At 38.0% G+C, this 25,291-nt stretch overlaps 1 protein-coding gene and 1 non-coding gene across 2 annotated transcripts in view; one reads left to right on the forward strand and one right to left on the reverse strand.

The window, feature by feature from the left end:
* DNAH8 (dynein axonemal heavy chain 8) overlaps window positions 1-25,291 on the reverse strand; it is a 337,542-nt gene that overhangs the window by 101,377 nt on the left and 210,874 nt on the right. The window contains exons 68-79 of the mRNA XM_060111640.1: window positions 24,318-24,494; window positions 22,398-22,565; window positions 21,661-21,876; window positions 18,215-18,352; window positions 16,915-17,042; window positions 15,935-16,106; window positions 14,289-14,444; window positions 10,281-10,436; window positions 8,662-8,844; window positions 4,493-4,598; window positions 2,570-2,822; window positions 2,280-2,470 (exon numbers count right to left, since the gene is read on the reverse strand). Of these exons, the coding sequence (XP_059967623.1) occupies window positions 2,280-2,470; window positions 2,570-2,822; window positions 4,493-4,598; window positions 8,662-8,844; window positions 10,281-10,436; window positions 14,289-14,444; window positions 15,935-16,106; window positions 16,915-17,042; window positions 18,215-18,352; window positions 21,661-21,876; window positions 22,398-22,565; window positions 24,318-24,494 (2,044 nt within the window). The remainder of the gene's footprint in view (window positions 1-2,279; window positions 2,471-2,569; window positions 2,823-4,492; window positions 4,599-8,661; window positions 8,845-10,280; window positions 10,437-14,288; window positions 14,445-15,934; window positions 16,107-16,914; window positions 17,043-18,214; window positions 18,353-21,660; window positions 21,877-22,397; window positions 22,566-24,317; window positions 24,495-25,291) is intronic.
* TRNAW-CCA (transfer RNA tryptophan (anticodon CCA)) lies at window positions 7,398-7,470 on the forward strand. The gene has a single exon. It is a non-coding gene; the product is annotated as a tRNA-Trp (tRNA).

Here is a 25,291-nt window from a genome sequence, read left to right on the forward strand (position 1 = left end):
CTCTCACCGACTCTCCTGATCCTATACAATCCGGTTCTCCCTGACTCTCCAGTTTTATGAAACGGAGTCACAGATGTGCTCTAACCACAGTTCAGATGTGCAGCCTTCTTTATTTTTCTGTGACAAATCAAATCCTCCTCACAAATTCCCTCCCCACTGTGTTGCTGCATTTCTCGGTCTCCTCTGATTTAAAGACTTCCGAAGAATACAGTCTCTTTCAGGGAATAGCTCTGGCTTGGCTGGGTGTGCTGGGTAGGGAGAGGTGAGGTGGGGTGGGTTTGTGTCTTGATGGGGAGGATGCCTCAGATCTAAATGCTGCTCTCTAGGCTTCACTTGTCCCAGTCACAGGCTGGGATCCTCTGAGCCACGACAAATCCTGTCTGACCTATGGGGGCATTAGGCTGCAGTCCACAGAGGCTGGTACTTTGTCGCTAGTTATAAAGTCCCCCTGTCCTGCAACTTCTTGGTTTGAACCCCAGACCCTCGCTGTGCACCAGCCCTCTCCGCATTTCCACATCCGCACTCCCGCCTGCCAAACCTTAGGCTTATCCATCTATCCACTACCCTCCACCCATGCTGTGATGCAGCTTCCATGTTGGATGTGGCTCTGGGGCACTTCCCTGCTCTCTTTGAATTTGATGTGGCCACGCATCTTACTTTGGCTAATGAAATATGAGCGTGACGTGTGTCACTTGTGGGGTAACCTTTAAGAGCCAGCACACAATTTGCCACATCCTGTCCCTCTTCCATAGTAATTATGGAAGCAATTTGGATTCCTGGGCGACCATGACAAGCATGTCAGATAGAGAGTAAAGGAGAAGTATACTTTTGTTGTGCTGAACTTTGAGGATTATTTTTATGGCCACAAAACCTGGCCTATCCTGACTAAAACTAGGTCCCAAAATCACATTCATTATGCCCCCACTCTGACACTTCTCAAAGTAGCTCTTCTTTCAACCATCCAGACCAGAAATCTTTGCACAGAGCAGAAATCTTAGACTCATTTCTGACCCTCTCTTGGCTCTTACACCCTGTCCTTTGTCATTTTACTTTCATGATCTCTCATATTTGTGTCTTCCTTTATATTCCCATTGTCTTCACCCTAGGATGGGAATGCATTTCCTGTGGTTGGGAAGCTTATAACAGACTCCCTTAAACCACTTTTCTCTAATCCTACACATGTCTGCCAGAGTAACCTTCCTAAAGAACAATAAAAGGATCACATCATTACCTTACACAACTCCTTATTTCTTATCAGATCAAGAAATCCTTCCTCTAGGAACCAAGCCTCACCAATGTACATACTCCACTCATTTCTTTTTCCATGCTGTTCTGTCTTAGCATGGAAGTTTTCTTCATTTCTACCTATCATCCATGGTCCATTTCAAATGTCACTTTCTTCTTTTGGGGGAGAAGGACTGCCAGAAAATGATTTATTAAACTACTTATAAAGATCAAAAAAGAAATAAGAAAAAGATTGGACCATTTTCCCCAGGTATCAAATAACCTGAAAAATTCCTGGCTTAAGCTGCAAAGGCATACTTTTCAAGGAGCTTTTCTTGATCCCACCAACCATGTGTAATCTCTCCCTCCTTTTAGATATAGCACTTTGTTTTTAGCTCTCTTATAACACAGGTTATTCTGCCTTATTTTGCAGGGTTTTTTTTTTCAATTATCTTTATTTGAACTATGAGACTTTTATTTCTTTTAAAGCAATGTCTGGTTTTTCCTTGTATCCCAAACACCAGTATGGCAGGTTTGCATAGTATATGCTCAATAAATACTTGTTTAACTGAATTCAATGAAAATACCACTCTTTTGTCTCCTTAATTATACTTTTAACATGGAGATAAGCAATGAGCAGGGTTCTCTTCAAATATAAAATATAAGTGTGCTTTTTGTTACAGTCTTAAACGTCATTATAACCCCTTGCTTAAGGAACTGGTCTCTTGCAGTAGTAGAAAGCTCATCACCTGAATCACTATTCTCCCCTTTAGCATTTGGGTCTCCTATTCATAAGCAACAATGCTCAAACTTAATTTAATTACATAACTAAAAACTGCAGAGTTAACACAGACCTGAAATCAATCATCTTGAGTAACCAGAATAAAATGAATGGAAATCGGCGGGGGAGGTGGGGGAAGAGGTATACATAAAGAACTTCACTTCCAATAGAACTTAATTCCTCTGGATATTACAAGAATGGGTCTACGGGACATCAAAGAGCATATCTCAAGCAATCTCCTTTACATAGCACATCCATAGCCCAAACCCTTCACCTTTAATGAGAGCCTGAAACTCTCTGTGCTTCACTTTTCCTCTCTGAAGATCGATTTTTAAGGTCATGAGGAGTACAAAGAGGAACTTGTGGTTCTCGTACAAGCCTCTGACAGAATATGTAAAAACTTCATATGTCAGATACTCAATAATATTTGTAATTCTCTTTTGAGGCAGTGGAGACTTCTCAGACCTGCAATATGTTTTAAAAATCAAAGAGGTAAAAATCCATTTCTAAGACAGTAGGTAGGAATACACACAAAATTTGGGGGTCAAGGTAGTGAGGCCCCACCTGGCCATGGACTGGTCAAATAACTTCAAGAACTGGGCCAGCGAGGTCTGGTACATGATGTTGACCATGCTCATCTCTGTGAGGAGAAAGTAGAGGATGCTGCCTCGGGTGGCCGCGGGCCGGAACTCCTCCTGGGCTGTGTTAATCTTGATCTCTGTTTCCGCAGCCACGTGTAGTTTCTCACTTACTTCAGCTGCTGTCTGTTTGGTGGTGTGGAGGACACCGATGAGAGATTCGTCATCTACCAAGGAACCTAAAAACCAAACAGGAAAGCTGTGGAACACAAGACGGGAAAGCCGCGAAACGAGATGCATCACTTCTGAAATCATCGCGTTAATTTTCAACTTGACTTCTTCAAAGCCCACAGGATGGAAGGGCAGTACCTTAAGACATGAAAGGCTTCCAGTCTAACCAGGCATCCAATGCCTGAATCCGTTCTAAACATTCCTGCCTAGGGTTTGTCCCCCACTCTGCCTGAAAATCTGCAAAAGCCAATTCTCAAGGCAGCCCACAAATCTGGTCTTCAAATGTCTGAAGAAAATTCACATCTCCCTCCAGTCCCAGTGGTTTCAGCTGTTCCTATGACGTGGCTTTCACCTCCATTATCATCTTGATGGTTCCCCTCACAGTATCACAGGCTTTTCCTTCCCACTTGTCTCACAATGTGAGTTACACACTAGCTTACAGGTGAATTGTACTTTCTCTACTCCTGCTTTAGTTCAACAGTCCTTGACATTGAGAACTCTGGTCCTTCTATGTCTCTAACGAGTTAGGAGATAGTGGAAGTGTCTAATCAGGAAGAAAAATCCTGATTTTATTTTTAGTTTTACTCTTCATTATTGTTTTTAACAGACAACATGTCTATGACGATAAACATAAAAATAAAAATATCTCAATTTTAAGGCACAGAAAGGTGTTCTGGAGGTGCTGAGATAACGGTCACAATATCTGCAGAGAGCGGTGCTCTGGCCTACCTAGAAGCAGGTGGGTGCTTCTGGAAGGTGCTGTTAGTTGCTCTGATGGGCACGCTAGGTCTGCTAGGGAAGTCCAAATTGTGACTAACCTCACGCTCTTGGCTGGAACCTCAGTCATTCCTCCTTGGTAATATTTACAATGCCCAGAGGCATCAAATGGCTGGGAGATGTCATGGACCAAGAGACAGACAAATTCGTCAGCACAAGCAGTGCAATGAAGGCAGATAAAAGGCCTTTTCCATGAGGTCACCTTAAAGTGCTGGAGACTGCTGTGAGAGTAACACTTAATGTATTTCTGCAAGGTTAAGTTTTTTTGTTTTTTTGTTTTTAAATCCAAGGGTTAAAGTGCTTTTGGGAAGTATTCATCATTAGATTGCTAATGAATGGTAGAGTTTAGGTTGCTGTAATTTGCCTACTACAGAACAATATACCCCAGGGGGTGGTACGATGATCTGACTGCCCAGAGGAGAACCTATCCCTGACTTCTAAGTGGGAGGTCAAGTCCAGAGTGACTGAGCCTGGGCTGCTCAAGTGTCTCTGACAACATTACACACATCATAACCCACTGTGGCAATTGCATTTCAACACCAAATGAAAGAGTCAATCTAAAAAACACAAAATAGATTGAGCACATTAGTCTCCTTTCGGCAAGCAAATTAGCCTATTGTGAGTCACCTAGCTCTGTTGGGAGCCCTTATTTTTCTCAGGAGAGTGCAATTATATCAAGAAAACTGTGTTATTATCAAATGCTCAGATGCCGGTTGCTAATTCAGATATCAGATTCTCTGCAGTCCCTCTGTAATGTCTAGATGGAAATTGCCTCTCGCTTGTTTTTCCGGGGATAACTCAACTGTTTCCTAACATCTGTAATCATGAGAGCATTGAAAAGAGGGTACAAGAAATCCTTATTCACAATCCATTATGTGATTATTTCTTAATAACACAATACCTTTTGTAGCACTTAATTTGTAGAGGAGGTTATCTTCAAGTTCTTTCATCTTCCGCTTATTAAAAGTCACATCCTCCAAAAGTTTAACCCTCTCAGACTCTAACTCCTGTTATTAAAAAAAAATAACATCAGAACTGTAATTACCAGTTATTATGGCAAATGCAACCTACTAGTGTTTATTATTCATTTTTAAAAGTTTAAACCAAAGTGCCATTCAAATGACACTACCGTTAGTCAAATCTATCTATTTGTGTTTTTGTTTCTCTGGACAGTTTTTTAAAGATTATGCCCACTAGCATTAAGTTTCCATAGCACTTACACTGGCATGCATGAGATAAACCTGCTAGAAGAATTTTGCTCAGCTCTCTTCCCAGCTTTAAGTTTTTTTAAATTAAGAGTGTCCCATTCTCTTGGCCCTGTTCCCACATACCGCCTCAGTCAGAAATGCTAACTTCATTTGCAGTCAGAAGGGGTAGAAACAAAGAAGCATTAATACCAAGTAACCAAGAGGCTACTCAAGCCAAATGGAGCTCCTGAGCTGGGACCTGACTATAGGAACACCAGGTACCTGCTTTGACATAGCCAGCTGCCAATATAAATCCATTTTCCGTTTTATTGCATCTTCTACCAGAGGGGCTAAATTGGATGTCTGGAAGGTATATTCTTTCCTACATAAATAATATAGTCTTAAAATTATACTTTGAAAAAAATTTCAAACTTTCAGAAAAGTTACAAGACTGGTACAGTGAACTCTCATATACCCTTCACCTAGATTCCTCAAATAACATTTTGCTTTATCACTATTTCTATATAATGCTTTTTATCATTACTTTACTATTATTGCTGAACTGTTTGCATGTGTCATGATACTTTATCTGTAAAAACTTTAACACATCTCCTTAGGCAACAGGACATTCTCTCATACAGCCATAGTGCAATTTTCAAATTCAGAATATTTAACACGGATATAATACTCTTGCTAAATATAGAGTAAATTAAATTACCTCAAAAGCGTTCTTTATAGCATTTTTTAATATTACTTTTAAACATTTTTTAATTTATTTAATTTATTTATTTTTGGCTGCATTGGGTCTTCATTGCTGCATGCAGGCTTTCTCTAGTTGCAGTGAGTGGGGGGCTACTCTTTGTTGCAGTGCGCGGGCCTGTCATTGTGGTGTCTTCTCTTTTTGCAGAGCACAGGCTATAGGTGCGTGGGCTTCAGTAGTTGTGGCACATGGGCTCAGTAGTTGTGGCTCACGGGCTCTAAAGCGCAGGTGCAATAGTTGTGGCGCACAGACTTAGTTGCTCCGCGGCATGTGGGATCTTCCTGGACCAGGGCTCAAACCCGTGTCCCCTGAACTGGCAGGCGGATTCTCAACCACTGCGCCACCAGGGAAGCCCTGTAGCATTCTTTTTTGATCTTATACAGAATCACACACTGTACTTAGAATTGCACTAAAAATGTGTTTTTAAACTACTTATTTGAGAAAGTTTCTTGAAAAACTGCTACAGAAATACCACCACTTTCAGAAAGTCTTCCTAAACCAGTTTGTCAGTTAAAACCCACAGCACGTCATTCCTCTGTACATCTACTATGGCTTGCATCACAATCTATGTGTCGGCTATATCCCTCCAACTAGATTCTGTGCACCTAGAGGGCAGGAACTTGTCCTATTAATTTTTAAAAATTGAAGTATAGTTGAGTTACAATGTTGTGTTAATTACTGCTGTACAGCAAAGTGATTCAGTTATATTTATATATGTATATATAAATATATTCTTTTTTTATATTCTTTTCCATTATGGTTTATCATAGGGTATTGAATATAGTTCTCTGTGCTATACAGTAGGACCTTGTGTTTATCCCCTATTCATTTTTGTATTCTTGACAGCACTTATCTTGAGGCTTTGCAGAGAAGCGACTCAACCTAATAAATATTCGTTAAATTGAAGTGTACTGAATTTAGTTCAACAGCTTTATTTTACATCTGGGGAAACTGAGGACCCAGAAATATTAACTCCAAATAACATGACAATATAATACACACAGCTAGTTACTAGCAGGGATGAGCCTAATATCCTTGTCCCCCAACTCCAAGACTAGTATACTGCCATTGTCCTAGTGGCTTGCAGTATTTGATGAGGTAGTGATGAAGATCATGGCTGTATTTGCAGAGAATAGCTAATGAATTGTCTTCATTAAAGCAGTCATCCCAACAGTGGCAGTATAGAAATATGTGGACAAAATGAAATCATGTTAGCGTCCTTTTCAGTGTGATATGGAAAAACAAGCATCATGGTACAATGGACAACTTGTGAGTTTTACAGCATGAACTGTAGAGCTTATCTATGAGGCTTGGCAGGGTGGAAAGTCTACGTGCTCTTATGGGTTAAGACCTTATTCTCCTTGGTCTCCATTTGTTCATCTGTAAGATGGGGGTGTAAGAGCAGGATTGTTAGGAGGGTTAAACATCACAGTCAGGATGTCCTCCTGCAGATTAAGTGTGCACTTTGTTTTTTCCAGCAAGGCTGGCGTTAGCATCCTAGCGCATCTCTTGAAGAGGAAGCTAAGGCCTAGAAGAGTGGGCGTGGGGTGCTCTGGGGACGTGGAGTGTACTTTAGATGGTGGTGTGGGCTGCCTTACACAAGTTAGTGTAGCCTGCATGGGGGATCTGGACCAATGAGGCACCATCTCAGAACAGACCAACAGCACCAGGTAGACCAAGAAGGAAGGACTAATTTTCAACAGTTGACACCACATGGCCCTAAGAGGTGATCGAGGCAGTGAACTGAGGGGTCCATGCTCTCTGCCAGACTGTGAAAGTGAGACGGTTCCCTTTCTAGATTGCATAAGCCCTGGGCAGTTTCTTGGAAACTAAGATCAAACAACTAGTGAGGGGGAACTTCCCTGGTGGTCCAGTGGGTAAGACTCCATGCTCCCAATGCAGGGGGCCCAGGTTCGATCCCTGGTCAGGGAACTAGATCCCGCATGCATGTCACAACTAAGAAGTCTGCATGCCGCAACTAAAGATCCCGTGTGCCACAACGAAGATCCTGCGTGCCTGCAACTAAGACCTGGTGCAGCCAAGATAAATAAATAAATACATAAATATTAAAAGAAAAAACACCAGCTAATGAGAGTGGAAGCTGGAACTAGGCTCCTTTTACTCCACCAGACTGGCCGCCTTTCAAGCGCCTGCCCCAAGTTAGCCATTTCTTATTAACCAGGTAGGATTTTACTTCTCTTTTTACTGAGCCCTCTATTTCTTTGGTGTCAGTATCATTTCTCTTTTCCTTTTTGAATCTTCCTCTGTATTTGTAGCCATCTGTTCATATCACTTCCTTTCCTCCTTTCCTTAAGTCTTCTGCTGCCATTCTTTCTCTCACCCTCCCATTTGATGCATCTTTGGTCTTATTATTTCTAACCTTACCTTTTCCTTGAAACCTTAATACTAACGTTAATTATATTTTAGCAAATATAAACTTTCTCAGATTTTATGGAAATATATTTTATACAATGCAAATATATAAAATTATATTTTATACATAACATTTAATGTTTTCTGAGCTTTATCTTAAAACTTAGCTTAATCTATGTCTCTTAAAATCTTCCAGCCTTAATTTTTTCTTTTTTTATCAGAACCCTCAATTATACTTAATTTCTCTGCTTCAGTGTAAGTTTCATTTAATTAAGATAAAAGTATGGCTCTCTAGATCATTAGATTGCTAGATTGTGGTGTTTTCAATTACAATCAAGTACTATCAATTACTATTGCAGTGTAGTAGTTGAAACTACTATAGTGGTAACAATACTCATTCAGAGCAAGTTCTTCTTTTCCAGGATCATTATTTTATTGAATTTTCCAGGTGTATCCAAGACTATTCATCCATAGGTCGACAGATATGAAAGTCAACATACCCAAAGCTTTAAAGTCAGCAGTAGAAAGAGTGGTGTGTGTGTGCACGTGTGGTTTTGGTGTTGGAGGAGAGGTGAGTTACATGATTTCTCAACAGGACTTGAGACTACAAAACAAATATTTATGTTAACAAAGGTAACTATGATTTGCTCAATTTCTTCTTTTCCATATACTCAATAATTTCCCAATACATTTAAAACGTTTATTATAATTTATTATAAGTAGAAGTTCTTTACCTTGAGAAATTATTACCTGTTTCTCTGTTAGAATTACCCTCCTTAGTAACTGGTTCTCAAGTCCTTTCATGGTAACAGTAAAATCAATGACTGACGTTTTAGCATTGATCTCAGGGGTAAAGGCAGGGTTTGGTAACTTTGTTGTAATATAAAGTTTAAATGTATCCATGATATCACATTCCTTATCTCCGACCTTCACCTACATCAATTCAAATATTAAATTACAAACAGCTTAAAGGACAAGACAAGAAATTTGGGTTCAATTTAGAAGAGAGTTTATCAAAAGTCAGTGCAGTGAAATGAATGAATTACAAAAATCAGTTGTAAAATTTTAATCAGTGATCTTAAATAATAAAGCTTATTCCTTTAGAATAATTTAGACTTCTGGTCCTGCCTGAAAATGTTTTTAGCCATGACACCAAGCAAATTAAATTTATCCAAAACAAATATTGAATAAAGGAAAGCTCAGACATGCCTCATATTTGACTGTTTTTTCCCACCTGAGGAAATTGTTTCCTGCTATGGAAATTTGTTGTGTTTATAAGAAGTGTTATTTCTTTTTGCATTTCACAGTCATATCTGAAGCATATTTGATAAGAGAAAGGGTTAATGAAATTTTCAGAGGAAAAAAATGCCAACTTTTTTTTTCCCAGAAAGATAACACTTATCTTAAACACCACAATTTTCAGTGTATTAAAAACAACTGGGTTTGCTACCTAAAACTCAGGTGGAAATTATAACATTTTTAAATGACTTAAATTTTTAATTAATTTTAATCCTTCCTGTGATTGAAAACCACATTGCTAAGGCACTAATTCTCAGGCATCATGACCTTCAAATTGCAGATAAGAATCTGGGTCTTTTAAAAGTCCTTCAGGAATGGACATACTACGACCTCTTTTGGCATATTAAATATGGCATATAAAAGAATTCACATTATGAAGAAAATTTTTCTGAATAAATCTTTGTTTAATGAGAAAATTGGCATTTTTATTCACTGATATTCATGAAATTAAGTTGTCCAAAGCAAAAAATCTCAGTCAGAAATGCTGTCATTCAATAAAACCACAGAAGCCTAAAAGTAAAGAATGAAACCAATTAAAAAAGAGACACTTGTATTGAAAACAATTCATGTTATCACCAATGATCGGGAACTGTATTCCACTGCTTCCAGCAAAGTCTGTGAGTTTGGATTAAAAGTTAATAAAGAGAGAAATAAAATCAATGTCCATAGACTTAACTAAAAATGCCATTTTATCCAGTGAGGAAACACAGGCTTTATTGTATAGATGTATACATAGCTTGAAAACCAACTTTCTCAGAGCTGCTAAAATGTACATATTTTGTGTGTAACACTAATATATTATTATTATGACAAGATGCCTTTCCTTAATATGTTAGTTTCAGATAAATGGCTATTGTTACCAAGATATTGTTCTCCCCCTGTATTTTTTATATACTATTTTTTATAAAAGGAACACTGAATATGAGTTTGGAAATAATTTTTTCCAGCATGTCAAATAGAACCACCTGAAGGAAATTGTCTTCACTGCTATGCTCAAAAAGATAAGTAGATGTCACCATTGTTCTTTTCTTCTTTTCCTTTTCTTTTTTTCCCCCTTTTTCGAAGCTCACCTTGAAAGTGGTGCCTGATTTAATGAAATTCTTTTCTAATACATTATCCAGGGCTGGATCCAGCTCTTCACGAATGTCCTCAATGAGAAGGGGTCGGCCCAAGGAAAGACTGTCCTCCAAATGCGTGCGGAAATACTTATGGTTCAGAGAGGTTACCTACAAATAAAGAGATCATTGTTATATAAATGTTACAAAGAATGTGCCTGTTCCTGAGTGGAAACCAGAGATATGTTGGATAAATGACTAAGAATTCTAAGGACTGTATAGGAAGCCTTACTTATAAAAATGAAAGTAACAAACAAAAATTAATTTTCAAAACTTAGTAGGTCATGACTTTGTGGAAGCCCTGGGTGTGTAATGGGGGTCTCTCAGATCAAAAGAGGAGAATCAAGTGGCATTCCTTAGATGGAAGGTCAGAGCTCTGCTCCGGCAGATGGAAGAGAAGTGATCAAGGATTAATCCTTTAAACTTACATAGCTACAATCATTCAGAGAAAGCAAACTAACTTGCATTTTTGTGATATTCAATTATCTTCTCAGGACACCTATGAGATGAATAAGTGATTAAAAAATAAGCATGGAAATGTCAAAAATGATACACTGAGTCAAACTAAGGGTCCATCCATGTATTCTGTCTCTAAGAGTGACATAACATAAGAATATGATTCTTTGCATAAAATCAACCTAAAAGACTTATACATTCGCTTTTTATATTTTTACATTAAAAAAAATTAGAATTCTGAATGCCTGGTGGGGCCCCCCAATTTTAGATCAATGTTTGTTATTAGTTAAAATAGACACACTGGGCTGGTTGATCTTTGCATTAGCCCATTGGCTTTGAACTCTTTACTTCTCCAGTGATCCCTCCCCCTGCCTAAGTGTGAGGATTCCCAAAGGTTCAGTCCTCAACTCTCTACCTTCTTATATGCTATCCTCTGAATTCAACTATTGCCTTTATGCTACTGTGAGTGCTGATCCTAAGATGCAAGGAAGATCCACTGGGACAGCAGGTGATTAGGAGAGTGAAATTAAAAAATATTATCTCCCACTTGCAACGAAAAAAGGTGTGGAATTGAAAAATTAAATAAGTCTATCTTTGTCCTGTTTTGGTTAAAAAGGAAATAACTAAAACAAAATATCCTGCACACGAAGGAATTTTTTCCCCCAGATGGATAGCTTTATTTATATAAATGATGTGCTGTGAAAGACCTTACTATGAGTTGATAAGGTAAATGAATCTAAACAAAGAGCTTTAACTAGTTTACTTAAACAAGATGAAACAAGGTCCCAGGAAGACTAAACGTAACTGTCCTACTCTATTCCCCAAGACGCAAACTCTATTTTTGTGATGTCCTTCCCAAGTGTGATAGTTAATTTTATGTGTCAACTTGACTGGGCTAAGGGATGCCCAGATAGCTGGCAAACATCTTTTCAAGGTGTGTTTGTGAGGTTGTTTCTGGAAGAGATTAGCATTTGAGTCAGTAGACTAAGAAAAGAAGATGGCCCCCATCCATGTAGGTGGGCATCATCCAACCCATTAAGGGCCTGAATAGAACAAAAAGGTGGAGGAAGGGCCAATTTGCTCTCTGCTTAGGTTGGGACATCCATCTTCTCCTGCCCTTGGGACTTCAGACTCGGACTGAGGCTTACACCATTGACTCCCATGGTTCTCAGGCCTTCTAGGGTTTGGACTGGAATGACACCACTGGCTTTCCTGGGGCTCTAGCTTGTAGATAGCAGATCTAGGACTTCTCAGACTCCATAATCCCATAAGCCAATCCCTTATAATAAAACTCTTTCTATATATCTATACCTAGATATCCTTTCAGTTCTGCTTCTCTGGAAAACTCTAATACACCAAGTAAAAAAATAATTTTCAAATTGTCAATTTATTAAAGATTACCTTTATCCACCTTCAATATCTTTTGTAAACTTGAAATAATATCTTAGAGTCATAATTTCAGGTTTAATTCACTTGATTTTTCTCATGGAGGAATGCTTGTGGTAGCCACCACAAGAGCCTGTATTTCCTGCACGGATACTCTGGCATTCAGGCTTTACAAAGTAGTCAGTGAATTCTTTATAGGGGAATTAAGTGAATACATTCTCTTTCCAGAGGTTAGAGCTGTAGGTGCTGGAGATGGCATTGAAGATGGCCTTCATGCAGCCCTGGACATATAAAATATGTTTGGTTTTTCATTTATAAAGTGTTTCATTTTTCATTTTGCCTTCCTTCCCAAGCACAGAAATAATAGTTTTGTTTCATTTTGTTTTCTTTTATTTGTGTTTGTGCATGTGCTTATCCACATATTCAGAAAAATAATGTTTTCTGAGTAAAAAGGATGCAGTTCAATTTGCTTACATTCTAGCAGTTGATGGTTTTTAAAATAAGGAAGTGTCTCTGGCATATTTCTGTTACTTCCTCAAGAAGCTTCTTGGGACAGGGTTGCATCAGGAAGGACATGACTGAAGGCTATCAATGAGTTTAATGCCGAAATGGAGAGATAAAGACACAATCAGGAAAAATAAGAATAAGATGAGCAGGGAGATCAACAGCCAAGGGAGACAAGAGGAGTGAAGAAGGGAGCAAGGGACAAGTTATAGCTGAGCTGGATCCAGGGAGCTAGGTTCAGGAGCAGGAATGCCACTCATGCACTTCTGTGTGTACAGCTCCTCAGGAACTGCGTTCTCATCAACTCCCTTTCCCTTAACTCTTCCCTTCCACTTATGCTCACTTCCCAGGATTTTTCTGGGTTTTCTAAGTAAACATAGACTGGAGTCTTAATGAGGTGGGAGTATCTTGAGGTGATCCAGAGTGCTAGACAGTGTCCACGTGCCTGCAAAGCCCTGATCTCAGAAGGAAATCTTTCAATGTTTCACCATTAAATATGGTGTTTCTTGTAGGCTTTTTGTAAATACCCTTTATCTGATTAAGGAAGATCTCTCCTAATCTTAGTTTGCTGGAAGTTTTATCATGAATAGCTGTTAAGTTTTACCAACTGCTTCTTCTGCATTTATCAAGATGACCACATGATTTTTCTGGGTTTGTTTGTTTGTTTTCCTGTAATGATGACACACTTTGATTAATTCATTTAATTCAATAAATATCAGAATTACTACCCTATATAAAGAGCTGTGCAGAAAATATAAAGATGGTGTAAAACCATAAGCCTTGCTAACAAAAAGTTTATGGTACATTAGAGATAAAAGACAAACGTGCAAAGAACAATAATTTAAGGCAGGGTCCTAGTCCATAACAGAAATACAAGATGCGTGAGGAGTCAGGACAGGCTATATTAAGCTGGGGACTCAGGCAAGTTTGGGTAAAAGTAGCATTGGATGTGGACTTTGAATAATGTTTAAGATTTTTATCTGGGATGTAAGTAAAGTGGGCAGTTGGGTGGAGAAGACATTCTGGTTAGCAGACATAGTACAAGCAAAACTATGCATCCAGAAGGCTTGGAACTGGGAACAGTGTCGAGGAAACAATGAATAGTCCATATTGTAATACTGAATTGAAACATCAATGTAACAAGATCTCCAAAGGAGCCAGGAATGTTGGAGTCCTGCCTTTGTCTACCTCTACCTTAGGATTAACACCTTGGTAGAATCCAACTCCAATAATGGACTCTAGCATGCTATGTGGTACTACCAAGTGGCTGAGCTAGGTTGGAGCAAATGGCCTTAAACTGAGGAATCCCAAGTCTTATTTTTGTCATTTTCTTATAAGCCCAAACTCAAGGCCCAGAATAAAGGCCACATCCAACACTGGCAAAAGCAATTAAGCCAGAGAATGGGCAGAGAGAAGGAGAGTGAGATCAAGAGAGAGCACAAAAGAGAAAATAATCAGAGCATTTGTCCCAAATCACTGTTACAAAGCTCAAGGCTGTAAAGTAGCAAACAATTGTCATCATAGAGATGACAACATTATGACTGACAGATTCAACTGAAATTGTGGGAAAACGCCATGATTTCAAGATTACTTTCCCATGCACCAAATGGTACATACCTGCAAGTCATTTTCTTTTTCCTTTGATTTAATCCAAGTTTTGCCTTGAGTTTGTGGGTCTATGAGGAGTGGGTATCTGGTGGCCTTTGTCACAATGATGCCGTTCTGAATGGAGAGGTCATCTCCTGGTAATCCCTGCAGCCCCCACTCACCAATCTGAATAAGAGGAAATAGAAGTGGCCATTCAAAGGAACACAGGAAGGCTTTCATTAGTGATTAACAGTGCCACGATATAAAAGAATTTAAAATTTGGACATATTTTTCCCATTGAGACTATGGAACAAGTACCTAGAAAAAAATCCAAACTCGTAAACGTGAACCAAACAACATCAAATTAAAAGAAACAGATTTATCATCTAATAAATCCTTTCTCTAGTAACCCAAGACTAGGTTTAATCCTTTATATTGTGTTTTCATACTTATGAGGAAATATTGTAAATTGATTGCATATTAAACCTGATTTGGGGATTCTGAAGCATGGTTGCTGAACATTCAGAGAACAGCAGGGACTTGAAATATGGTGAGACTGGGCGGGTGGTGGGATCCAGATGGGCTGGAGGTGGCAGAGATAATGAATATTCTGAGACCTCAGAGTAGGTAAGCCCTAAGGGTTAAGTCTCTGAAACTTCCCTTTCCTGCCCTCTGGTTCTGCTTACATGGGGGAAGGGACATTGCATAGCTGGAGGCAGAGAAATTAGGGGAGATGAAATATTATATTGGTAGGAACTCATTAATGATGTTTTTCTTAATATTTCCTTTCAAAATCAAGAGGGAATTGCCAGTCTGGCTCCACGTGGTCAACAAAATCATCCAAGATCCAATGAGCCAACCAGCCTCCACCTTCGTTAAATTATCCCAGCTCCACCAAAGGCCACAATCGACAAAGAATATCCTGGCCCACTTCACCTCACCTGTGCCCAGTGCGTCTCCAATACATTACTCTTCCCTGTAAGGACCAGTTGAACACTGTTTGAATTGAAAAATATTAGTTTTTGACTTTTAAATAGCGGTAACTTGAAATTAATAGTTTGGCTTTCCTAGGGAAACTGCAACTGGGGAACATATTTACAAATCAAAAAGCAGCTCATGAATACAGATTGCCTGGAAAGCATTTCAAACCACAGGAGCTCTGTAAAGTATACTAAAAATTGACAGTGGCATCAAATTCCCAGCAAGGAAGGTTAGTACAGCAGTGCATGATATTACTCAGTGATGTCAGATCATGCTATTTTATTATACTGCTGGACATTATAAAAAGATGGTTAATGATCAAAAGAAAGTTAATACCGGTACTTATGGCCAGCTAACACCTACATTTTCCTAGAATGTTTGTAAGAAAATGTGATTTAATGGGACTGGTGTAAATAATGGAGGGTTATTAGAAGAGCTCAGTATTAGCAAGCCTATAACTCACAAATGATCTTTTCACTCATAGCAGTGCAATTGGTATTAATTTGAAAGCAAGATTTCTTAAAATGCAAAGGAACTTTTGTATCACAAAGAAAAAAAATTTTGTAACACTTTAGCATTTTCAAAACAATCTTTTCAATTAAATTCAAAAAGAAAAAACTAGGTGTACCTTAATTTCTTAGTGAGTAGGAAATAAAATGAAATTCAAATAATGCTGTAAGGAAAGTAACACTTACTGTTGGAGGATCCACCAACATTGAAATAAGATTCAGATTTTCAGTGAAAGGAATCTTCCGTGCTTTCAACTCTGCCTCCCATTGATCTTTAAGCAAATAGTTCCTAAATATCTGATTGAAAGGACCAAGATAGGAAAGGAATCCAGTGCACAGCAGAATATCACCTACAAGTCTGTTAAGAAAAAACAAAGTGAATCACTAACACATTTTAAGTTCTCCCAGTAAGGAGTTTGAAAGGCCACCAGGCAGTTTTGTTACTAGATGAAGTCCTTCTTTGCTCCCAGCTTAACACTTGGCAGCCAGACATGGAGAGACCATGCAAAAAGGAGCCTAAAGGCTCAAAACAGGGTAGGGGTGGCCTCATTCGGAGTAAGTCAGGGAGCAAGAAAGAAGGCTCCTTTCTGAAGCCTACAGGTCCTGAAGCTTGACTTCCAGATGAGGAAAGCATCCTTTTCCCATCCCATGCCCTAGTCTTATTCAGATTCAATCTTGATTTAACCACTACTTCTTCTTCATCCTCATTTTTTTTTTTTTGCCATTCTCCTACGCCTCTCTCATTCCCTCTCTTTCAGTTTTCAGAAGACACCAGCCCAAGATACCTTTCCATTTAGAACAAACTGTTGATCCACACGTTCAAAATCCTTGAGGTGAACAGTATAGAACTGGAACTAGTAACTAGATTGTTCTGGCAAATCCAGACAATACTAGAAGCATTCTCACACCGAAAGCCCACATTGCTGAACCAAAATTGAGGTTAAAAATGTTTCACCAAGTTTTCTTCCTTCTCCATTTTACTGAGAGTGTGGGACTCAAGCTCTAAGCACTTCCTTAGATGATGGGATTCTGAGATGGGGATATGGAAACAGAGGAGAAAAGCACTACAAGGAATGAGACTTTATGTTCCCCCATGCCACAAAGAGGTGGCCTTTGGGGTGATGACTAAGAAGGAAAGCAACTATATCAAAGACCAAAATTTATACCTATTCATCTGAGCTTTGAACTCTTTGCTTTGCTGAGTCCATCGGACTTTTTCTCCACTCAGTCCATCGATGAGGGTGGAAGCTGCCTGCATCTTTTTCCGGCACATGTCAGCATCATTAAGCAAATCCTACATTCATACAGGGAGAATGTCTCAAAGAGCTTCTTAAATTGTTTAATCAAACATCCCTTATATTCACACATAAAAATACATGAAGGGATTTCTTAATTTGCAAAATAAATATAATCTAAAAATATAGTGTCAGTAAAATTTTACATATTAAATTCTTGTAATTCATTCATAATATAGTTATTTTACCTTATGAAATTTCAAGAAGAGCCATTTTGTAAGAGAGAATCCAAATCACATAACTTAAATAGTATTTCTATTAAATATTCTCAAAACAATAAATGTACCTTTTTCTTGGATTTAATAATAATTCTGAGTTCTATGCAGTTTACAAAGGATTTTTTTCCCCAGAAAAATCCTACATGACAGTAGTATGCTGAAGCCAGCTTGTATCAGCTCAAAAGAGTCAGTTGTTACATTTTTCAGAAAATTTGTGAGCTGGTGTTAAACACAGCCATTATTAAAAATTAAATTACAGTATTAAATTATATAGCTCACAACTAAATTACATAAACTTATGTTAAAGGTAATAAATAACCAAAATTCATCAATTCCTAGTTATTTACTACATTTTCATATTATCTATACTCTTAAGGTTAAGTTCATTGCATCTGCATGGTGGAAATAGTATATAATGGCATGCTGCATCTTTTCCCATACATGCGTTGTCTTGTCACATTGATGACTTAAAATGGACAGTGGCAGGGGGTACCTAGACCACAGAAATCAGCAAACACTGCAAATCAAGGCTTTCTTCTCCCCCTAGCCTCCGCCCCGACAAGCTGATCATTGAACGTTTACCAGACCACCACTGCTTACAACCTATACCATAAGGTTGTAGCTTTATCTGTATTTAACAGATAAAGTTAGTCAATCACCCCCAACTGCACAATTCATAAGTGACTGAACTGGATATCAAACCTAGTTTTCCGACTCCAAAGTCAGTACTCTTAGGTATGACATCACAGCTTCTTCTTATAGAAAATAATTACTAAAAATAGAAAAAAGAATGTGGAGTGTTAAAGATCCAAAATAAGTAGACATAGCCAGTGAGTAAGGGCATTCAGGTAAATTTTTTTCAGTGTAAACATTTGCCTGATTTCTAAACACAACACATACTTGTGTAACATTTCAGTACGTCATATTAGTAATTTCTGTGTATTTAATCTCACCATTTTCTCATTCATTGCAGCATCAAATTTGGCTTGCACTTTATCCAGCTCAGCTTGCTTCTCATCCAGCAGTGCCTGGGCCTTCCCCAGTTCAGCGTTGGCAACTGCTAAACGGCCCTCCTGCTTGGCCAAGTTAGCCTTAAAAGGAAGAAGATGTGATTAGTGTAGAGGTGTATTAGTGCTACAAAACATTCGTGCTTTTAATTGGTAAATAATAGCATAAGTTACTACATAATTTTTACCCTATTTGGAAGTCATCTGTTTCATTGTCTTCAGCTGGGGAAGCAGAGAAATTTCATTAAAGTTCATTTTTTTCCTTTTAATTATTACTGTTCAATATGGAAATCGCAGAAATGTATGGGAAGGAGAAAAAAAAATTACTCATGATTTTACCCAGAAATAGTCTGTGAGTATTGTGTCAAGAAGTGGATAACTAGCATTTTTTTTTCACTTAGAGTAATATAATTTCCTCACATCCTTAAACACTTTTTCATGAACATTAGTTATATGGCTGCATAATATCCCACAACTTGGATATATCATAATTTACTTAACTTTTGTCTTACTTTTAAACATGTCTTTCTCCCCTCCTCCCCATTTTTTTATTATTATTTTTTAAAATTTATTTTTGGTTGCATTGGGTCTTCGTTGCTGCATGCAGGCTTTCTCTAGTTGCGGCGAGTGGGGGCTACTCTTCGTTGTGGTGCGTGGACTTCTCACTGTGGTGGTTTCTCTTGTTGCAGAGCACAGGCTCTAAGCTTCAGTAGTTGCAGCACGCAGACTCAGTAGTTGTAGCACATGGGCTTAGTTGCTCCACGGTATGTGGGATCTTCCCAGACCAGGGCTCGAACCTGGGTCCCCTTCATTGGCAGATGGATTCTTAACCACTGTGCCACCTGGGAAGTCTTCTGCCCATTTTAAACTATTATAAATAATGCTGTGATGAATACTATTGGGTATATAAATAGTTAGGATTGTTTTTTTGGTAAAGATTTTTTGAAGTGAAATTACTATAATAGTAGTTTTTCCTCTTTCTCTAAGTCCTATAGCATGATAATTATGTTTCTTATAAATTTAAAGTAATTAATCAGTAAAGTAATATAGCCCTAGAGCCTTCTGGGGTTGAAGTTCCTTTGTAACTTTCTTATTTTCTTTCTCAGTATTTGGGTTTTTTTTTTTTTGTTTTTTTTTTGCTGTATGCGGGCCTCTCACTGCTGTGGCCTCTCCCGCTGCGGAGCACAGGCTCCGGACACACAGGCCCCGCGGCCATGGCTCGTGGGCCCAGCCGCTCCGCGGCATGTGGGATCCTCCGGGATCGGGGCACGAACCCGCGTCCCCTGCATCGGCAGGCGGACTCTCAACCACTGCGCCACCAGGGAGGCCCAGTATTTGGTTTTTTGAAATTAGCTATTTTTCTTAGGAAATTTTAAGTTCATTTAGATTTTCTAATATATTTACAAATAACTTTAGATTCTGCTTTTTAGTTATTTAAATCTATAATCTGTAATTATATGGATTTATCTTTTATATTCATTACATATCTCATATATATATATATTTTGCAAAGCACCAATTCTTTAATTTTACTACTTTTTTCTAATTTTTAATGTTATTTTTATTAGCTCTTTCTACTTTCCTTAAATTGTCTGTGTGTGTGTCTATACTTATAAGTGAGTATATATATACTGGAGTGTTTAGTTTCTTTGATTCACTTAAAGGCTAAGAAGGTAGCATTTTGGCCGCATCACAAAAGCTTTGGTAACTAGCTTTTTGTCATCATTTTCTAAATAGAAGTGACTAGCTTTTTTTAAAAAAATAAGCATTTTATTTTTATTGTTATAGTCAGAGAATGAGGTCTCAGAAATTTTTGCTTTTGGGCATTGAATCAAAGTCTTCTAGAATAGAATATCATCAATTTTTGTAAATGTTTCTTGGACACTGGAAATAATTTGATGTTCTTTGTTCATATGAAGAAAGCTCAATGTAGCTATTCAACCTTAAAAATAATATAGTGTAAAATCTCTATATAATTATTAATTTATGCCTGCTCAGGACTGGCTACATAAAAGTACAAAATGAAAATGCAGAACCCCTTGTTTAAAAATTAAGAGGGTGATAGCAGAGCATTAAGCCAAGCACGGTCCCTTCTAAAGCTGGCCCTCTGCCTACCAGATCTGTTGTGGATTGATAGCATATTCCACAATATCAAATTACAGGATTTTCTTTTTTGCTAAAAGACTCCACTTAAACTACTAATGGATTTTGCCTTATGTAACTTGACGCTATTTTATTTATCGCATAAAGCATTATTACAATTAAGTCTCACTATGGATCATAATTTTTATCAATAAAAATAACTGTTCTTCTAAGTGCTTTTTTTTCCCTTGAATTCTACATTTATAGTAACACTTCTCTCTTGGTATCTTTTTGTTTGGGTGTATTTGCTATATTTGCTTATCATTTCCCTTTGTTAAAACTTTAAATTTTCTCAAAGCTACCTATGTGCAGAATTTAAAGAGGCAGACATTTCTATAAGGCTTATTAGAAAACAGTAACCCTCTGGCACCCACTCGCTCACCACTTTCCATGCCACTTTCAACAAAGTGGAAAGAGCAACCACTTTCAACCCTTTTAGCTTTATGGGACAGACTTGGGGGCGGGGATTGGGGGTAGTGTATGTCTGGGTGATATATTTTATGAATCCTTTGCACTCCTGAGAATGTATTTCTGTTCTCTCAGACATAAAGGACAATCTGGCCCAGAAAAGATGGGGTGTGTGTTTGTGTGTGTGAAAGAGACAGAGAGAGTGTGTGTTTATCCCTCAATACTTAAATCGCATCCTTAAGAATGTCTTTTTGTCTTTTGTTCCCATTAAGGGCAGCTTGGCCAGCGAATGAATTCTTGGACCCCAGTAATTTCCTCCTCAGTACTCTGCATATGTTTTCCATTATTTTCTAGTATTTAGGGTTGTGGCAAGTCTGTGCACATCCTGATCTCTCCTCTTTTGTAAGCAACCTTTTAAACTTTGTTTCTTAGATGCCTATAAGGTTCTCTTCCTGTCTTTGAAATTTAAAACATTTCTAGGTGTTGATCTTAATTTTCATAAATTTTGTTTTGAATATCGTAATCAAATTCAGTCTCCAAACCTAATCTCCAAATTTTAAAGCCAGTTTTCTTTCATGATAGCTCAATTATTATTCCCAATAAGTTCACTTCTAGTTTAAGTTAACAAGTTAATTTTGGTTTCTTGTCTGCAAGGCCAAGAAACATGTAACAGATAAAAAGAATGAGAACTTGTGAGAGGACATACAGAGAAAAAGAAAAATTTGGTAACGGAGCAACCTACCTTTATTAGACTACATTATGCTTTGTCTTTTAATGGCAGCAATAACGATGAATGATTTTATTAAGAATTGATTTACTGGGAGAAGAAGGGAAATTTTTACCTTCAGAGGCAACACTTCTCTGTTGACACCATAAAATGTTGCCATAGCAAGTGTCCAAGACAGCAGACCAGCCACATTCCCACAGACTTTTTTGGCACTTTCAAAAGTGTAATCATCCATGTTAAAATATGGCTGTAGTAACTCAACAGTCTCTTCATTTATAGTGTCCTTGGGGAACTGCTGAAGGCTCCACAAGAATCCCGTCGCACTCATCAACTGAAAAATAGTATTACAGCCTGTAAGCTCTGGAAGAAAATGTGTACTTTCTTCCTGAGTTAGTATGTACTTCTAAATTGAATTTTTTTCAAAGAAGTAATAATTGATTTGCTCTAAACATACAAATCAAGACTATGGCAGTAGTCAACCTAAAGCTGTAAATTGCAGGTTGTCTTCCCGTTTCTATAGTGAAGAGTAAAGAAGAAAAACAATGTAAGTTTCCCATCTAGTGAGTGCATCTAAATGCCACCAACCACACAAACCCCCCTTTGGAGACTGGGTTGGGATGACATCAAGACTGTGCCAATACTACGTACAGGTTCTGGACAGATTTTATAAAAAGAGGGCATTCAGCTTTAAAATCTTTCCCCACTTACATTTTTGGAGATGCGGTTTAAGAAAAACTCTTCAGTACACAATGATTGATTATTGTCTGCCAGTGTGTCTGGTCTATATTGAGTATCCTGGGATGTGGACACCTGGTACACCTCATAGGACTTACAGAGATAGATTTTACTTACTTTTAATGACTCTCCCCATGATGGCTTGCAGCAAGGTTTTTCTGGATCCATAGTGACAGGGTCAATTTTCTTTTGAAATAGTAACAGAACACAGTCCATGATTCTCATAATAAGATGAGGGGGCTTTGCAAGTTTCCTGACTGTGGCAATATCATTTGGCTTGATAGTCTGTATTTAGGGTTAGGGATCAGAATATTTTTTGTTAAGTAGTATTCCTAGTCATGTGGAAATCTCATACTTTTAAATAATTAAAGTGGAAAATTTTAAAACATATTTTCTCCCCAATCCCTGACATTATCTCCTCAAGGGTTTGCATTCCAGGATAATGGCTCTTTCATTGTTTAAATTGGGGTTTCTGTTTCTTTGTTTTCATTTTTTTCCCCTGTTGCCCTCAATGAATTGCTTTAGTATATCATTACCATTCATTGCCCACCACCCCAGACCTCTGTTAGCAACAACCATCATTAATGTGTAACATTTAGATAATTTGCATCTTCAAAGCACAGAATCTATATTATATGGATATTAAAAGAGGGGCAAGGTCCTGAATATCAGAAACCTCACCTTCAGTTTTCATTTTGAGGGCTGCCCTGTCCATGGAAGGCAGAGGAATTCGAAGGAGACAAGAAAAGTTATTGTAACATATGGCTCATAAAAATATTTTTGAAAGTTTCTATCTGTGAGCTGGGTTTGAAATAAGATATTACCTGACATTCAAGTCAAGAAGGACTGGGACATCATATGATCAATAAAAAACTCCTAAGACTTGTTTGGTCCAGTGATCAGTCTCTTGTGTGTTATCATAGGACCCACAAAAGGAGTTAGGGTGGAGAATGTGTCCTGGTCATTGTCATGATTTTATTAAATGATGATCCTAAATCTATTCATTTATTTAACAACTACAAGCATTCTCCCATATAAAACAAAAGCAAACCAAAAACAGCCCTGTCCTCAGAATCCTCCAAGGAAAAGAGAGAGAAAACACAATTACCCTAAACTAGGATTATTTGCCATGATAGAAGTATAGGAGTTACAGGAAAACAAAGGAGGTCCAGAAGAATTGAAAACTTTCTGGAAGGGGTGAGATCTGAGCTTGGTCTTGAAGACTGACTCTTACTAGTTAGTGAAAGTTAGGAAAAATAGAAAGCATTCCTGGCAGAGGGAGAGACCCATTTAAAGGTAACAGACCATGATTACTGCAGAAGCCTGTAGCTGTTTCTGTATGGCTGGATCATACTGTGTACAGGGACAAAATGACAAGAGATAAAATCGAAGGGGTAGACAGGAGCCAGGTTATCACAGCAGTAGCACTAATATTTATTGAGTGCTTCCTATGTGCCCAGCAAACTATTCATTACTTTTAATGCTTACATTGATCCTTCAAGGATCAATGAAGAATTAGAATCCTGATCGAGACCCAAGAGAGTTAAGTAAATTTTACTCCAGATCATCAATCATGTGGTCATGAGAGGCAAATGGAGATCTTCTTGCCTCACAGCTGTGGGTACCTAGCTCGGGACTTTAATCCTAAGAGCAATGGGAACCACAAGGGGATTTTTAAAAAGGTTAAAGGCTGCAAGACATAGGCTAGTTGGGATGCTGAAGGAACTGAGAAGGCTCTCTAAATAATCTGAATCCCTTAGGCTACAGTTTAAGCCAATAATCACTAGCATTATTCCTCGGTTCTCATGGAAAGCTGATTTGAGAATGAAAATAAGTTATGAGAAGTAAAGACTTAAAAAAGGTAGAACTTAGGAAATGTAATCAACAGAAACATTTGTTTCAAGACTCAGAAATTATAAATCACATTAAGAATTCAATTCAGTTTTCTGATTACAAAAAATCCACAGTTAATTTCATGTAACAAAACATGGTGCCTGCTAGGACTTGTGTTGGGAGAGATAACAATGCACTGCTCACATTCAGGGCTGCTTCTGCTTCTTCCAATGCAGGTCTAGCCACCTCGAGCTTGGTCTCAGCTATTAGTTTTTCACTATCAATTTCATCCACTATTTTTTGAGCTTTGTCTTTTACTTCCTGCACTTCATTTTTTACTTTGGCTGAAGCCTGAGCACTTACTGTGACTTCTGCTAATACCTGTTAAATTGAGGAAACATATGAGGGTAAATAGAAACCTTTCCAGCACGATTTACAGATTTGAGCAGTGAGAGAATATTTATTCAATATTATGTTAAACAAGAATAGGAGCAAATTTATTCCCCATCTAAGTTGTCTATATTTTAAGGTGTATTAAAGTAACTCCTTTGAGCAGTCTTGCAGTCTTCTATTTCCTACGATTCTTTGAGGCGTGAACTATATAAATAAATATTTTAAGCTTTCAGAAAAATGATATTTCTACTCTATGTAATTTCTAGAAATTTAAAACTATTTAATGTCAGTGCAATAGAATAAGGTCAGAAGTCATATTAAACCTCATGTAATAACAAAAAAAATAGCTAATATTTATTGAGTGCCTACCATACGTCAGGGTGCTAAGTGCCTACCATATGTCATATGCTAAATGTCTCTACTATGCTATCTCTCTCATTTCAGTAACTGCTAAGGGTCAAGACTTAAGTATCCATTCTTTTCTTTTTTTTTTTTTACATCTTTATTGGAGTATAATTGCTTTACAATGGTGTGTTAGTTTCTGCTTTATAACAAAGTGAATCAGTTATACATATACATCTGTTCCCATACCCCTTCCCTCTTGCATCTCCCTCCCTCCCACCATACCTATCCCACCCCTCCAGGCAGTCACAAAGCACCGAGCTGATTTCCCTGTGCTATGTGGCTGCTTCCCACTAGCTATCTATTTTTACGTTTGGTAGTGTATATATGTCCATGCCACTCTCTCGCTTTGTCACAGCTTACCCTTCCCCCACCCCATATCC

Source organism: Mesoplodon densirostris, chromosome 10 (assembly GCF_025265405.1).
Source record: "Mesoplodon densirostris isolate mMesDen1 chromosome 10, mMesDen1 primary haplotype, whole genome shotgun sequence".
Lineage (NCBI taxonomy): Eukaryota > Metazoa > Chordata > Mammalia > Artiodactyla > Ziphiidae > Mesoplodon > Mesoplodon densirostris.